The sequence below is a fragment of the Phalacrocorax carbo genome, chromosome 6 (assembly GCF_963921805.1).
Source record: "Phalacrocorax carbo chromosome 6, bPhaCar2.1, whole genome shotgun sequence".
NCBI classification, from domain to species: domain Eukaryota; kingdom Metazoa; phylum Chordata; class Aves; order Suliformes; family Phalacrocoracidae; genus Phalacrocorax; species Phalacrocorax carbo.
The window spans coordinates 14687943-14705099 of NC_087518.1; the positions used below are offsets into that span (position 1 = coordinate 14687943).

Sequence of the window (17157 nt, forward strand, 5' to 3'; positions counted from 1 at the left end):
AGTTGTACCCTGAAACTGAAAATTCCTTTAATGTCTTTTAGTTCAATGCAAACAATTTTTGTGCTAACTCTAGTTTTGAAAAAAAATTCCTTAGTTAGTAGGAGTGCTCTATTTATAAATAATAAAACTACTAAATGTCATCAGGCTTAGAATTAGTTCCTTCAAGAGCAAAATCACATCACAAAAACCTGGTTTGAGAACGAATGTAAAAGGCTGCAATTAAAAAATTATTTGAGCAATTTGCAGAAATAGTCATCATTGGACTAACTGTTCTCAGTGAAGTCTGAGGAATTCTATCATCACTTACAACAACGTGCAAAAAAAAAAAGGTCTAATACAACAGTTTGAAAACCCTCATTCATTTATTCTAGCTCATGGAAAATTTTAATCTGTGATCAGATCATTTGCCATGTTATAACAAAGGTTCTTAACACCACTTTGTTTCACACACGCACTCTTAAGTTTTCCTTAACATCAACTATACTTAAAAGTGTAGGCTTAAAATTATTTTAAAAAAATAATAATTAGCGCGATCTGTAAAAATCATTCCCAAAGCACATGAAAAATTTTTCTCTTTCAATCTAGCTGAAAACAATGAGTCTAACCCATGTGTCAGTTTTGGGGGAAAATTACCATTTCAAAATCAAAGAAAGTGATGGTGTGTGAAAAAATATTTTGCAATTTTAGTAACTACAAAATAAAATTTCAGTAAAACCAAAACAAAGCTCAGATTCAATTAATATTTACAAACATGAAGATATTTAACAGACCTCTGCTTATATGTTTGCCTTTTACACTTTTGTTTTGATAACAGAGATGATACAGAACCACACATAGGCTGTGGTCTTAACTGATCCCTTATCTGTGTGTGCCAGGCCTGTGTAAGCAACTTTGTGAGCAGGCTGGTATTTCTCCAAGTCTTACAGTAGTTCACTTTCAGAATTTTAAAGAATTTCTCAGGTTATTCAGACAAGTATTTTCAGAGTACTCAAGGGAAGTCACAAAACCAATTAAAACCCTGAGTTTGCTTCAGCTTCATAAGATCCACGTAAAGTAAACTGTATCGTATATTTGAAATAAAGTATTTGGCTATTGCAACATAAAACAATGATTCCCAAACTTTCTGAATCAACAGACCATTGCTGATTTTCAAAATTTCTTACGTAAATCACCACTATTCAGCAAAACCTCAACTGAAACACTTTTTATTAAGATTCAATAGGTCAGATTTGTAGTGAGTATGAAAATGTAAGTTGTTAAGAAAAAGATAATTAAACTTCCAATGACATTTATTGCTTCTTTCCAGCTGTTTAACATTTAGCTGTTTTTAACCTTGCAATAAGTAATCTAACCTTGCAATAAGTAATCACAAACAGCCTGTCTAAATAGAAGCATCCAGGGAACTGTTATTAAAGGCTAATAAAGTAATTTATCTTGGGGGGGTAAGGGGAAAGGCAGTTGTAATCTGTGACAGCTTTTCCCCTTCCCTTCTTTGCCAGATTCTGCCTTGTAGAGAGTTGAAACAAATCCTGAATACACTCAGAATTTATTGATGGAAAATACACTTGGAGGAAACTAATTAGAAGTCTCATCATTTTTCTTGTTCCATTAATATTTTTTTTGTAAATTTGAACAGTTAAACAAAAAGGAACACTGCCTTTTCCAGCAGCCGTTTCCACTTTCCAAACAGCTGCTGATCAGAAACGTTCTCACTGTTCCTTAATTATGTGGCTGCATAACAAATCCACTTGAAAGTCTTTCTGTGGCAAGTAAGATCCTTTTTAGGGCAAAGTCAGGCATATGAAATAGCTCTCTGACAAAACCTCAAACAAAACTGCGGGTTTACAGGCTCTTCATGAAAATTACGAGGGCCAATGATTCATTGTACAGATATTTTTTAATGGTTTCATGAGAGCAAACTAGGAATGCCCATAAATAGCCTCAGAGAAAAAGTTATTCCAATTATTTTAGTTATTTAAAATATGTAACTCAATAGCAAAGCAGTCTGTGCAAATAGGTATTTTTCTACTTATCTACTTAGAAGTTCAGTAACGGTTATGGTTTAAGTCTTCAGCTGGATAAAGACAGATGGAGCGATGAGAACATCCACATTAACAAAAGACTGCTTCCATGTTACCACAGAAAACTTCATTTTAGTCCTTTACAAATTCAGTTAACCCTCCCTGCTAGTTTAATATACCCTGGACAGAGAAAATATAACTATACCTGACCCTTGCTGTGACATGAGACTGTTCTAATGTAGGAAGCAGCATGCTCACAGCAGCCTTATCTTGGTCTTTGGCTGTTAAATGAACCTTTCTGACAGAATTTCAGAACACTTCACTTGCATATGAGGAGAATTAGGTAATCGGTCCATGGACTACTTTTAATGTGTCTGCAGAAGACTACTAAGAAATCCAGCCAATTATGAGTAGTCTTCACTTGGCTACATGGCAGCATTCACTCTCACTGATTTTTTTTTTTTTTTGAGAATCCAAAAGGTAGAAAAAAAATATCACTAAATCAGTAGACCTACCATGATTGCTTGTGTTTTCAGGAAGTGTATAGGTGTTTAAAGTATTTATGCAATTAATTTGATTTAGTAATATACTGTACAAGAAAAGTTATATGCATAGAAGTCAAGTCTGCAGCATAAGACATTTTTCCCCATAGGACAAGCTGTCATATTTGGAGCTGTTGCCTATTCTGAGGCTCATTAAAAATTCAATTTATGTGGCTGAAAAGTTAGCCAAGACAAAAGTGTGTCTTAAAACTATAAGAATTAGAATTAAAATAATTTTGATGTGAGCTGGCTGGATTCCGTTTCTCTTCTGATCTGTTTACATACAAAGGGTTGCTCCGGCTGTGAATTCTGTGCATGCAACACTGCTCACAGGAAACAAACTCCTTAGTGTGTATCTAGACTTAAAGTTCTGATACTTAATGAACATCATGGTTTTAATCCATTTTTCCCCAAAATAAAACCTGCTGCCTACCCCAAATGTATTACCAAAACTAAGAGTATCATAATTGCTATAAACAATTTTACCAGATTCTACCTTCTAACATAGGAAGACACTGAATATACTTGCTATTAATCGCAGACATTAGAGCAAAACCCAAATGGAACATGGTCAGTATCTCAAACACTCCTTTTTCAACTGCTTTGCTGAACTGATATCCACTGGAAAAATATCAAGCTCAATTTTACTTCTGCTGATTGGAAATATACATAATACATGCAATTTTTGGAAGTCCTTCTATCATAAAATTGGAGAGTACAAACAATTACAGAAGAAGGCTCTTTTACAGGTCTCCTAAATTTCATTATAGTTTCTTGTCTTTTTGAACCATTAAGAACTGTGACATTCTTTCTACTTGTGATCCCAACATAAGCATCACTTTACAGATCTTATCAAATGTCTAATTGTACATAAAGCATAAAGCTTTCAGTATACTAAATGTAACAACTAATTAATATCCCACAACATTTTTCAGTTCATGAATATGTGCATTTTAGCTTGCTAATTAATTTTTAAGTACACTCCATCAGTGCAAAGAGCAGTAAAATGATTAATTTTATAGCTATGAAGGTCAAAGCTAAGGCTCAACAATCATTCTAAATACAGGTACAACAGGAGATTCAAATCTTGAGTGTGTTAACCAAAAAAATATTTTAGATATTCTTTTTAACCCATCAGGTACAAACTGACAGAAGCATTTCTGACAGTGATGGAAATTCTACAAGTAAAATTTATTAATGCTTAAAATATGTCCATGATGGAACAATCCCTCCTCCCTACATGTATTAGCCCTGACTTAAGTATATGCTGAATCTATTTCTCAATTCTACTTGAAGATATAACATGTAAATTCCAAGAACAATGTTGATGAGTACAGAAACTAGCTTTAAGCACAAATTATTTCTATACTAACACTCAGAAGTATGCTTTTATATCACATCACCCAAAGGAATAATTACTGACATATAAATGCAACTCTTCTGTACTTCCATGGTTAAAACATCTCAATTTCAGCACTCTATTTCAATGCACATTTGATAAAAAAGGTAGACAAAAAGATACATATACACAGATTATGCATCTGAAGTTACAAACATAAATTTGTTTACCTTTTAGAAGAGCTACTTTAGCAATAGGTTCATTTAGATCTTGGTCATCCATTTGGGCATCTAAAAAAACCAAAAAAAAAAACCAAAACCCCTCACTTTTCAGAGAGCAGGTAGACTGCAGACAGTTTTCATATACACATTCTTTAAGCAAAGAGAAGCTTTTATGTTTTTCTCACTTTACAACAGTTAATTATGAAGTCACAAAATAGACAATACTGCTCTAAGCTTGTGTCTGGCTCTGCATTATACACACGTTCTCTGCTCTTTTAGAAATTAATTAAATCACTTTAATCATGAGCAAACTGATTAGATGTTACAGAAATCTCAGTTAAATGCTCACCTGTAGTGTCGTCGCTGCTTTTTTCCTTGCTTGGACTAAGTGTGTCTGACAAATCGGTGTCTTTGACTCTTGCTTGATTCTCTGTAAGAGGCAAGGAAAATCACCTTCAATCAGTAAATGCTTTGTTCAGACTCTTTCTATTGCTAAATATCAACAGAAAACAACACAGTTGAAGAAACACAAAAACCTGGTGGTTACTTATTTCTTTGTAGGTCTGGGTTAAAATAGATTCAGCATCGCTGAAGTCATTAATCTAGTCTAGCATCTAATAGGGGATGCAACTGTCTCATGCACAGCTCGAAATTTTGTTAAAGCTGTATTTTCTGCCAGCTGGAACTGTCTGCAAAAGCTGATTCAACCAGGGAACAAATAAGAAAAGAAAACTAGAACAATGCAGATACTGTAACAAGTCAGAAAAAAACTGCTGTTAAGAATAAAACTGTATTTTGGACAAATAAAATAACAACAAGTCTTGTATATACTGTACTGCTAAAAAAGGCACAGTATGAACCAGTAAGAAGTCACAGCAATATAAATTAATACACTAATTTGTAGAAAAAATTTCAGTTCAAATGGTATTAAGAGAAGGTAGCCTATGTCCTTTCCACCAAAAAAATACCTTCATGAAATATCTATTTATACACAACTCGCCACATTATTACATGCAGCTTAATGAAGCCACAGTTATTTGTTTCACTTTTGTTTTTTTTTAACCAGTTCTAGACTTTTAATGGAGACCAGACATTTTCAAAAGGTGAGGGGACTTAATTACACTAGTACACCATTTTCCTACACAGAAATATCCCTGACTTGGAGTCTAAATACTTTATGAGGCTGTATTTTTTCTTTTTTAAATAACCATTCCAGTTTAGCTCTGACGGGTCTTTTAAACAAAGGCACACGATCTCTGGTGTAGACAAATCTATTAAGTTGGTCAGCAAGGAACCATGTCACCAATATGCAGGTGAGGTTATACATAATGAAATGTTCCTTGGCTGACTATGCGGAGCCTTGGTTTGACAGCGTCACTGCCCACCCACAGATTAATAGAGGTTTCCTCTCAGTCTCAAGTTCCAGGTAGAGAGAGAGATATATAAAAAGGCATCATTACAACATTCCCAGTATACAGACATTACTTCTACTATACATGCAGGAAAACACAGTAGATATAAATAATTTCTTCACATATAGATACTGTAGATGCTACAAAAAAATATCAGGACATGGCAAAAAAGATGTACAGTAATAAATAAATCAAGTGTGTTATACCAGTATTAGATGGTTAGTAGATGAAAGTATGTAAAAACCAAAGGAGTAATGAGAAAGCTTGTGTGGATTGTTTTTTCAAATAACAAGAGAACAAACCGAGCTAAACACCCCCAAAATGAAAGAAGTGGAAGCTGAAGCCAACCTGTACACTTACACTGGGAAATTAGCAAGATGACAAAACACAGACAGATTAATAAAAAAAAGAAAAATTGTTTTCTTCATCTAACATGAGAAGCTTTCTATTCCTCTGTGCCAGAATAACATCCACTTGTACATGAAACAGAAGGAGGAAAGTACAAAGCAGCTGATCAAGAGCCAGATTCTTCCTATCTTAATGTAACTGAAATCACTGGTGAGGGAGAAGGAGAAAGCACCAGTACACTTAAAGCACATTACAGGTTCAGACATGGCAGCTCTTCCAAACATATTTCATATGACTTCAGCAGGCTTCAAAGCTCATAATGAGACTGGAGTAGTTAAAAACTCAAGGTTTGGGGGTGGTTCTTTGCTAAAACAAAAGAAGTACTTCCCTAGTTTTAGGAATAATTTTTTAAACACATTTCTAAAGATGTTACAATACAAAGCATTTTACATGTACCACACATAATCAAGCTCACAAGATTGCCATTAAAACTGTAATAATTACTAAACCAAGTAATAAATTTTCTTAATATGTTAAAAAAAGTATATCCTAAAAGCCTCACCCATGTTGTTTATATTAGTGGCCAATCCAGAAGCCCTAAGTTGAGTAATATCTGTATCCAACTAACTTTACCATATCTGGTCACACATGGAATCACAGCTTTCCTGCTCTGTGCGAGACACGAGGAACAGTGCAAGTTCCAACCGCTGAATTAATTCTCTCTCCCCCCCACCTCCCTCCCATACTCGCCTCCCACCCACCCTTGGGTACACCAGCTTTTTCCTCCCCCTATCCTCCTCTCCCTGAAACAGGGAACAAGATTAAGCACCAGAGGAAAGATGCATCAGTTTCTACATCTGAAACAGCAGAAGTCATAATGAGAAATGGTTTAGAAAGCTGCTTCCTATTCTGGAACCAGAATCACAAGTACAAAACTCTTTCCTGTACTATATTATTTCACAGCAGTTGTTCCTATTTCCCATAATAAAATTGAGCTGAATAAATATAGCCAAAATGATGAAGTATATTAAAATGTGTTGACATCATACTTACTTGATGAGTTAGAATATATTAACAAACACTAAAAATAGCTCACTGCTTTGCAAGATAACTGGCATGCAAGTGTTACGTTACAGTTATTGTATGCATTCTTTTGCCAAATATGGCATGTTGTCTATAGCTTACTCATGTACAGAAACAAATTAAAGGTGCAATTTAATTCCAATTTTATACATTACGGTAAGAGAAGATAAATTGAAAAGTCTCTAACATACCAGAACTTTCAATAAGCTAACGTTTATTCAATACAATAACATTTTGCAGAAGGACAGAGGGTAAAGAAATGAGTTTGTATGTCTAGACATTAATAAAAAACTACAAAAGTGGAGGCAGCCTACAAGTCCAAACAGCCTTACATTATTAGACACACAACAAACATTGATCTACACACTTTCTACCAGTCCTGATTTTGGCACTGCAAAGATAAGGATGACTGTTCCTTGACAACATAAATCTTTTCTAATTAGATCCTTGTATTTCACTGGATTTATACAGAAGAGAAAAGAACTAGAGATGCTCATTTATATTTTACTTGGAAAAGGCACATTTAGGAGGTTAATAGTTATTTTAAAGTTATGAGGGTGTAAGTTAGAAAAAAGTCAAATGAAAATAACACTTTTATTTAAAACTTAAAGTAAGACCAAACATTATTTCTATTTAGTCCTATATTAAAACCCAAAACTTGTTTGAAATTTATGCAGGCACTAAATATTTAAATTAATTTTTTGAAAAATGGCGCTTTTTTTAAATGCACTTTCAGGGAAGAACTCAGTCAAAACTGAGACTAGCATTTTGATGCACTCAATCTTCAAAAATAATTTCCTTTAAATCTTTTTACCCTGCAATAGTATTTGCAGCACAGTTCAGTAAGCAATATACTTCCCCTTAACTATTTTTTTTTCTAAGTGAGTATTCAACAAAATTCAAACTGCTGGTTTAAGACAGAACATGCACTGAAGTGACATAAAAGACATGCTTCAGAAACAGTTAAATAATCCAGAATTCTAACCTTTCAAAAGCTTTGTTTCTTCCACTTTGGTTAGATGTCCTTCATCTATGATCTTGTCTGCCAAACAAAATAAGTGTTACTTTCCAAGCTCAAATTAAGCAAGCTTTCCCCTGCACACATCTACGTAGACTACATTCCATGACCAAATTAAATGCTGATAATATTACTTCCTACTCAGGCTTGAACAAAAACTTTATTCTGGCACAGAAAAATGAAATAGAGCACACAAGCCTACTGGAACTCTGTGATAATTATTTCTTCTGCAATTTATTAGCTTACATTATTAATGCTTCAGTTCACTAATGAGAATTTAGGAAGATAAATTTTTATGAACTTTTTAAAAAAATCTGAGAGCAATAAATAATTAATACATTTCTCAAGTTACAGTTATCAAAAAAAGGAATTATAAGAGTTGGTTGCCTGAAATAGATATCTACCAGACACATCTAGAAATATGCCTCAGTAAAACAGCAATTGGGAAGCCACCTCCATATCACAACTGCTTTAATAGTGCCTATGAAGGGTACACAGAAATAGCCTGTTTCAGCTTAAAACTTTCAGAGAGCTGCACAAAATTCCAAAAAATTGTGCATGCATCACATTCAGGTTCACAAAAATTGAGTTTACATATAGCATTGACAGAAAGGTCTATTCATGTCTGTCAGGTGCATAAAAACCTAAAACATGGAATCTGAGACTAGATTGCTGACTTCATTCTAACTCCTGCTAGGACATGAAGGCAAACAGTAAGACTATGGGGAAAAACAGGTTTGGATTAATCAAAGACACTAAAAGAACCATTGAACCACTAATTAATTTATTTTTCTGAAGATATTTCATTATTTCAAATTCCTTAGCAACTGGCTAGCAATGCCAACATGCAAAATTATCAAGGGTCACATATCTTAGAGATCACATAATCAACTTCTATGCAGTAGATCTTGCAATTTAGACAACACTGAAAGATGTTAACACCTGCTGAAACACCAGGCTTGAAGCTGCCTCTGCCTCTACTCTGCGCTGTCCCTGCCAGATCCCTGCCCATCAGGCAGGGAACCCAGTTTGCTGGCTACCCCACGTGCTGTTAACAGGGCACTGAGACCCAGAGAAGACTGGACGAACAGCGCATACAGGAGAGTTCAGATTAAGGATGCTGGATGACAGTAAATTATTTCCAAATTTTTAATTTAAAAAAACCCAGCGAGCTTTAGTAAGCATTTCCAGCTTCAAGTAGGTCTGAAGATTAAGAAGCCTTTGGACCCCTCCAAAGGCATGTTGCTGTAACCATGACAGTCTAAGGACAGAGGCAGGACATTTGTATGGAGATATCTTCTTCTACTCTCCACAGTAGACAAGCTTTCAGACAAAAACCCCTGAGGTCTGAAGAAGGGTTTGCATGGCCAAAAGCTTGTCCTGTCTTCTTCCCTCCCCCAGAGCCAGATAAACCAGTCTGAAAGAGATATTCCCTCCACCTACTTCTATCTACAAATATTGTCCTGCATTCCTATAATACTTTATGAATACTGCTTCAGAAATACAGTGGACAGTACACTGGATTTTCAGGATTGGCTTCAGGTCGCAAGCAACTGCAGGAGATCATTCATCATCCATGTTCAGAACAGTCTTGAGTTCGTCAGAGCTGGAGGGAGTCACTGTGCCTAGACTAAGGAAGGCACTGCAGGGGGAATCAAGTTACTGCAGCCACAAGTGAAGTGTTACTGAGTGATATAATGGGCACTCTTCCAAGTAAAAACAAGTAATTTAAAAAAATCTAAACAAAAGTCTTCATATGTGATTATTCCACGACTCAGCTGAGGCTGGAAGAGGGGTGAGGAGGAAGGCAGCAAGGTAGCAGCTGAGGAATTCTGCCCCTATGTCTGAAAAAACTGGCTGAATGCAAAAACCCGTATGCTCAAAGTAGGTATCAAATGCTTCACCTGAAGGGGTAACCTCTCATCTATGCTAGACTGTTAGCTTAAAATAGGCTTCTAAAATCAGTTTACAGAAGAAAACTTAGCATTTTGAATTCATGGATCTTGGCGTTTTCACAATTCAGTCTGTTGAAGGCAGAATACTTATATTATGAAACAAAGAAACTAGTTGTCTTGACCCAATGTTCCAAACTGAATCCTTTGCAGCAGCTCTTTACATTTAAGAATTCTCAATTCCTATGACTAAAGAAATCTGCAGACTTAATTTCTTTTTCATTTTCCATAGTGGCTTACTGTTTTCTGATGTCCATTATGAATGTCAACATTTGTACAGAAGTTTTCTTTCTGGTGCTATTTCTCCAGCAAAGAACTTCAGCAGTGCCACACAGGTCCCCTTGCCCAGTGTGACCCAAAGCTGGTACAGCCAGTTGTTTTCACTTGATGGCTGACATCTCTAACATACAAAACAAGTAAGCATTCTCTGTGTTTTAAGAATGTTAGCATTTATATATTTCAAGGCCAACAAAAAATAGTTTATTTCAGCACGCCTGTGTATATTTAGATAATAAAAAGAAAATTGGATGTTGATATTATTGAACTACATAGAATCTTATTCTGCACTGTTACCACGCTAGTCACTAAAAACGGTAGAATCCAGTCAGAAAGTAAAAGCAGAGGTACCTGTATCTTTAACACTTCCTTTTTTCAGATCTCTGCATCTTTTCATATTACTATTCCAGAAAACTTAATAAACATCATAACAATCCACGTTTTCCCTGAATCAAGATGTGCATTTTTGGCTACCAAAATATAAATTAGGGTGAAGATCCTAACTTTAATTTTTGGTACAAATAATTTTTATCTTTCATGCTATCCAGTCACTACTTTACAGAAAGCAAAGAGCTACTGATACATATAAAAAATATTTTTTACTGAAACAATCTGCTTCAAAGTTAAGCTTTCAGTTCATCTTTAAGATGGTCTATGTTTCTTTCTGTTGATGAATGCAGTTCAAAGGCAGCTTTCCTTTAGGTTTTCAGGCATTTCTTATCTTTTCAGTTTAAGAACTCCCTTTTAGATTTAGGTTGCTTATCATTATGTGTAACATAATAGTTAAGCTCTGTTAACATTACAACAATTACTTAAGTATCACACCTGCAATACATTTTATGTTTTTGTGTCAAAGTAGTCTTTGAAGGAGGCCAGTTTTGAAGACCAATGAAAGGAAGCCTGGCCCTCAACACACAAATTTCAAGTTACCTGAAAAAAGTCATATGAATCATGTTTAAATTTACTTGCCACCTGCAGGTCATAAATTCATGGAAAAGTTGAGAATAGCCATTCAATCCATCCAAAAACTACTCCATTTTAGATAATTTTTTTAAAAAAAGGCAAAAAATTTAGTAAAAAGGCAAAAAAATTACTTGCATTTAAAAATAATAAATGCAAAAATCACAAAATGAGGAAAAAATAAGACACAAATAAAGAAGAGTTAGATTGGAGCGAAAGGTAGGAAGCTAGCAGGGCATCCAATATCTCTTTCGTCTATACACCATCACCATTTTTGGTAATAAATCATATCATGTACTAATCAAAAAGAAGCACCATGACTTTCACTATGCCACTGTTTTTCAACAGTGGCAACTGTAAAAAAAAAAATTATGAAATGAGCAACAAGTGAACTGAATGTAATGATCAGAAAGTAACAGACTTCCCAGATCATTCAAAGCAAGATTTCATAACATTCTACAGATGCTGCAGACCAGGACAGGTTACTGGATGATATCGTGAGCTGTGTTTCTGCTTGAAAAATAAAAATAAATAAAAAATATCTTTAAAAACCCAACATAAGCCAGCTTTTACAAACAATGCTACCCAAGTTAAGCAGTTGCAATGCCACTTGAATAAAATTTTAGTGTCCTGTTGTTTCTCCTCACCAAAAAAATTCTAGCTTTAGTACCTTGAGAGGTCCTGATTGCTCTTCACTGACAAGCACTTTCAATGACCTTACACCTCTGTAGCAACTGTTTGTAAAGAAAACGAGACTTTGATCATCTTGTTTTCCTTCTTGTGCTATCTTACATACTCTGCTTCCTTGACTCAAGCTGTTTTCCCTCATTTCTCTGCTTGTGCTTTCCCAGTTTAAGTGCTTCTTCCCCAGAACTATGGAGATTGTGCACTTTCCCCGCTGTACCAGCACAAGACAGAACCCCTCTTCTGGACAAACTGTATGGTTGTCTCAATTCTCCTTTCTTCTTAGATTGCTCTTGTGATTTGTAGACCCTATAGTTTTACTTCCTATACTTCTATTAGAAAACAGCAAATCCTACATGATGCAACTTCAATTAGTGACTCCTATTTCTGGGATTTTTATCATATTATTAATTTTTAAATAATAAGCCTGCTCCTTTCCCAATACATAAACCTCTGGGCAAAACCCCATAGTATCATATGACGAACTATACATTCTTCGTCAATACTGACAATCTTTATGATACTGCTCTACACTTAAGTATTTGCTGCATGTCTTAAAACTCCAGTTCCTGGCGATCTCTGAAACTCTAATTTTAATCCCCACTAGTTTCCAACCCTCACCACCGCAGAGAGCAAAGAACAGGAGGCCTGAAGGGCAGCACTTAGGTACAAAATGAAAATAATATATCCTGCAGTTTGCAGTTTAACCTCATGATTTTGTGGGGCCTGACTAAACATGTTTGAATTTGGGAAAGGCAAACTTTCAGTCCAGAAAGAAATATATGAGCTGCTGACTTGGAATAATTTTTGTTCTTGATTAGATAGTAAAGATTTCTAATGGCACAAAAAATGCAGAATACTGAACTCTTTGAACTTGTATTAATTCTTTTGAAAATGAGGCAATCGAGGCCTTACAGTGTCTTTAATCTAGCTTTCAATCTCTCAAGAAAGGGGGGGCAGAAGTAAGTTGATCTTTATTTTACACTATTATTACTACTTCAATTGTAAGTTAGAACCTTTTACTAGATCCTGATGGTCGCTTTTGCTTCTCAATAGTAACAAGACTGGTCACATTTAGTTTGCAGAGGTGATACTAATACAAGTGTTGCTAAAATAGGTTAAGCTAACATCCAAACAATGAAAACAGGCAACCAATTTGTATTTGAACATCAGTGTGCTCTTCATTTTCACTCTACACCAAATATATTTTTAGTCAAACATTTAACTTCAATTCATTTTTATGTATTGAATATAGAAGATTCATACAAGTTCTTTGCAAAATTTAAAATTATTTTAAACGTCTGCCTGGCAGAAGACAGCTACCAGTCATTCACTTTAAAAAATATTTTTCAAATAAATAAAGTTTAAATTTTCTTAGACAAACATTGGCAGTACCCTGTCATGCAGTTTATAGCGCTGCAATCCATATTGCAATGAGTAAAGTCAAACAAGTCTGTTACACTTCCTTATTTAATTTAAAAGGGAAAAGAGTCATCCAATGGGCATAACGTCAGAAAGATACTGTCTTTTTTCTGCTTATAAATACTTCTCTCTGCTCAACTTTAGGTATATAATTCCTGTAAATTCTTAAGTCAAAAAAATAATTCTTTATGTTATGAAGTTTTCTTTGAAGTTTAATAACACTTTTCTCTCTTCATCCTAATGATATTTTTCTCTCAGTGGACAAAAAGTATTAACATCTTAAGTTTTTCTTCAATTATAGATATGCTTTGTTTTATTACTCATTTTCAAAAGCAATTTGCTTTGAAACACGTTTCTCATTCCAGAATAACATATCTTTCTGAAGATTGGTACTGCACATTTATGTTCTATTTTTCTTAAAAGAATCTCTTAGATTTCCACATACAAATTAAGGTATTGTTTTCCTTTTTGTCCTTTGTAACAACTAATTGGAAGAACACGTAAGACAATTATCTCTGTCCTACTGCTGCTTGTGATGTTTGCTTAAATTGACAGGGTTAGGCTTTCAACTTCTTAATTTGTAACAGGTGAAAAATTATACTCAGTTTTAAACAGCATGTGGTGGCAACATTACCACCCTTTTATTGGTCAGAGGACAATAATGGATTAACTGCTAAGAAGAGACAATGTGATCATTCCTTTGCCAGAGCAAAGATACCCTCTCACTATTACAGGCATCTGCTTAATATCTAAGCTTCTATGCCTACAAAATTTCTGCTACTACAAAAATACTAAACAGTAGTGATAAATTCTGGTTTTTATCCACCTTTCTGGGTTTTTGTGGTTTTTTTAAAGCAAATGTGATGAACACTCTTGTACTCACTCTGACATTCTATGAACTGATGAATAAAAGTGCAGTCCCCTCCACTCTTTGAAAGAAAGTGCTCTAGTAAAGAAAAAAACACTTAAGTTTACATCTTCTTATAATTTTCAAATTGATGCAACAAAAAATTTGAAAGGTATATTGACAAAATTTGTAATTCTGTATTTACAGTGAACTTTTGAAATCTGAGTTAATATGCAAACAGACAAGACGTAATTGAAATTATGTCTGAGTGATACTAGAAAATAGATTACTCTTTTGAACTAATCAGAAGACAGACACACTTTAACTGGATCTTCAAAGGGTACTTTTAAATACTAAAATTTAATTGCAGTTCTTAAGCATAATAAAGAGCCCCATACCTCAACAGAAGCTATTTTAAAAAACCCAAACCTTTATTTAACAAAATTTAGTAAAAACCGATTGTTAAAAGTGCAAACGTTCTGCATTTGGCATTTGCTGTATTGCTCTTTCAGGTTAGGTGGTGACAAATGAATTCCACTAAATTTCCATTGACAACTTCATATTTTTGGCAAAAGTATTAACACACATAAGTGATTTAAATCACAATAAATTTAGAATACATAAAATGATACACTACTGAAACATGCAACTCCACAAGAATTGCTGCCTCTAGTTCCCCCCAGGCGTTACCTCATAATCAGACATGGGTAATTGCAAATACTAAATCCAAGCACTGAAGAAATAAGAAACATGTATTTAACCTATATTTTTCAGCATTTTATTAGCTTTTAAAGGGCATTTTAAAAGTTTTTCTTTAGTCTTCATGTTTTGTCTTCATATCTAATGTCCTCTTGAAATGAAAAAGATAAGTATGGCTGAACATCTCCCTTTACTTTTTAAACAAAGTTTCATGGCACAGAAACAATTTTTGAAATGATAGTTCTACAGTAGAGATCCTAAAGCTGGGCTCAATTCCCAGGTTTACCCAAGTCCTCCTACGTGACGTTGTTCAGCTGCCAACTCTATCAGAATCTTGCACCTCTTCAAGTAAAAAGGTGTTAACAGTTCCTTTCTAAATAACTGCAAAAATCCTTTGACCTTAAGAATTTAGAAATCTGAAAAGGCTGCTTTTTAGTACACAAACCAGCAAAATGTGAACAATTTTATTAGAATGTAACAATCATTAGCTTCTCATATCAGAAGCTTAGCTATTAAGATCCAGTATGTAATACTAAGCTTTACTATATTTCAAAGTTACTCTAAAAAGTAAACTTTTTTCTAACCCACAAGACAGGGCTTCTAAAGACAGCACCATGGCTATGCCATTTCTTTTCCATATTTAAACTTTTGGGTTTTTTAGCCTTTTTACACAATCCTCTAAGTGACTGTATACAAATTTCTCATATCTTTCTTAATATATGGCTCACAAAACTTAAATATGAAAGCAAGGTGTGGTGCAACTCACTGAGAACCACTCATTGAAATAACTCAGTTACACACAACCTTTATCAGTGCCTTGATGCATAAACAAGTTACTCTGTTCTGCACCAGAATTTCCATATGTGCAAGGAGAGAAAATGAATGCCTAACCATAATCTTAATATGTTTTGTTATAAAAAGCCTCTAAAGAGGCTATAACGTGAATTGTATACAAATAGAGTAAACTTTTTTTTCATTCCCTTACAGACCATTTAGCACACAAAAAACCCTAATATCTGACTTCTGCCTTCAACTGTAAAGTTTTTTCTTTATGCAAAGTATCTACAACCTCTTTCACTGCCAAAGTTGCTGAATCTACATTATAAACCCTAAATTCTTAGCTCTCCTAAAATAATGCAAGACTACTCAGAAAAAAAAAACCAAAACAAAAAAGAAAACAAACCCACCCAGTAATTGCCTCCTGCTGCTTTCAAGAGAACAAAATCCAAAATCTGGCAGAGAAAATTACTGCCCATCTGCCATTATACTACGGCTACATAAAGGACAGGAAGATACAGAAAGGTACAGACTGTCATGAAGAGAACACAGACCAGCAAGCTGTAAAATGCCACAGAAATGTGGATGGACCAGGTATAGCAGAGATACAGAAGAATGTGGTACAACAGACAGAATAATGAAAGGCTATGCTAAAATATAGAATAGCAAAATAGCATGGCAGATGCATGACAGAAAGAGGTGATAGACTGTATAAACAGACAGAAAGACAACTTGAACGAGCAGTTATATGTTGTCTATAGTAATAAAGAAAAAGAAATTGGCAGACAGCTTCCTAAAACTCCCAGGTTTAAGCACAAGTTCTACTGTTATTCATAGGATGGAGGAATCTATATTTTCATGCATCCATCCAGATGACATTTTGAGTCTTATGCAATCCAAAGTTAGTCAAAAACGGCTTGCTTCAACTTCGACAAAAAAGTGAGTATCAGTGATAAAATGATATTTGTTATAATCATATAATAATGAATGCAATTTTGAAATAATATTTCAGACAATTTTTAAACTGAGACATAGCAGTAGGACATCGCTAGCAAAGATTTTAGAAGAAACAAAAAACATGGTCGTTAAAAGATAAAATCATATTTAGGGATATGTTATCAATTATTTCTCTATAAAACAATAGGTATTTGCACTCGAAACTTGAAAGCTTTTACTAAATGTTTCAATTTAGCTCTATGCTACTTTTGTTCACAGTATTGCATATTTTTTCTAATAACCTCCAACAACCTAACTTTGAATGTCTCTTTATGGTTTACATGATCAGAAGAACCACAATCCCTATATAGTACCTCGGTTTTGCTTTCTAAAGAAGTTAGCTATTTTTTGGGGTGGCAGATTTTAAAAAAAATTCAAAGCAAATTTATTTCTTAGCCATACTTTCAAGCATTAAGAATATTACCAACCTAAAATTATGCATCAGCAAGATGATCAATCTATCTAAAAACAAAGTATGGCAGTCCAAAACACTGGGGACAGACATTAAATCTCCTTCTAGCTATGATGAACACCGAGACTAGCAAAGTGCCTAAAATGCT

At 34.4% G+C, this 17157-nt stretch overlaps 1 protein-coding gene across 29 annotated transcripts in view; it reads right to left on the reverse strand.

The window, feature by feature from the left end:
- The window catches only part of SLMAP (sarcolemma associated protein), a 92975-nt gene that overhangs the window by 18725 nt on the left and 57093 nt on the right, over nucleotides 1-17157 (reverse strand). For 13 of the 29 annotated variants that reach the window (XM_064453827.1, XM_064453830.1, XM_064453818.1 and 10 more), the window contains 4 exons: nucleotides 14162-14224; nucleotides 7952-8008; nucleotides 4473-4553; nucleotides 4133-4192 (listed from right to left, as the gene is read on the reverse strand). In XM_064453827.1, coding sequence (XP_064309897.1) covers nucleotides 4133-4192; nucleotides 4473-4553; nucleotides 7952-8008; nucleotides 14162-14224 — 261 coding nt within the window. Of the gene's footprint in view, nucleotides 1-4132; nucleotides 4193-4472; nucleotides 4554-6445; nucleotides 6517-7951; nucleotides 8009-14161; nucleotides 14225-17157 lie in introns of those variants that run through there. The other 16 variants (XM_064453834.1, XM_064453836.1, XM_064453824.1 and 13 more) reach the window with 4 other exon arrangements.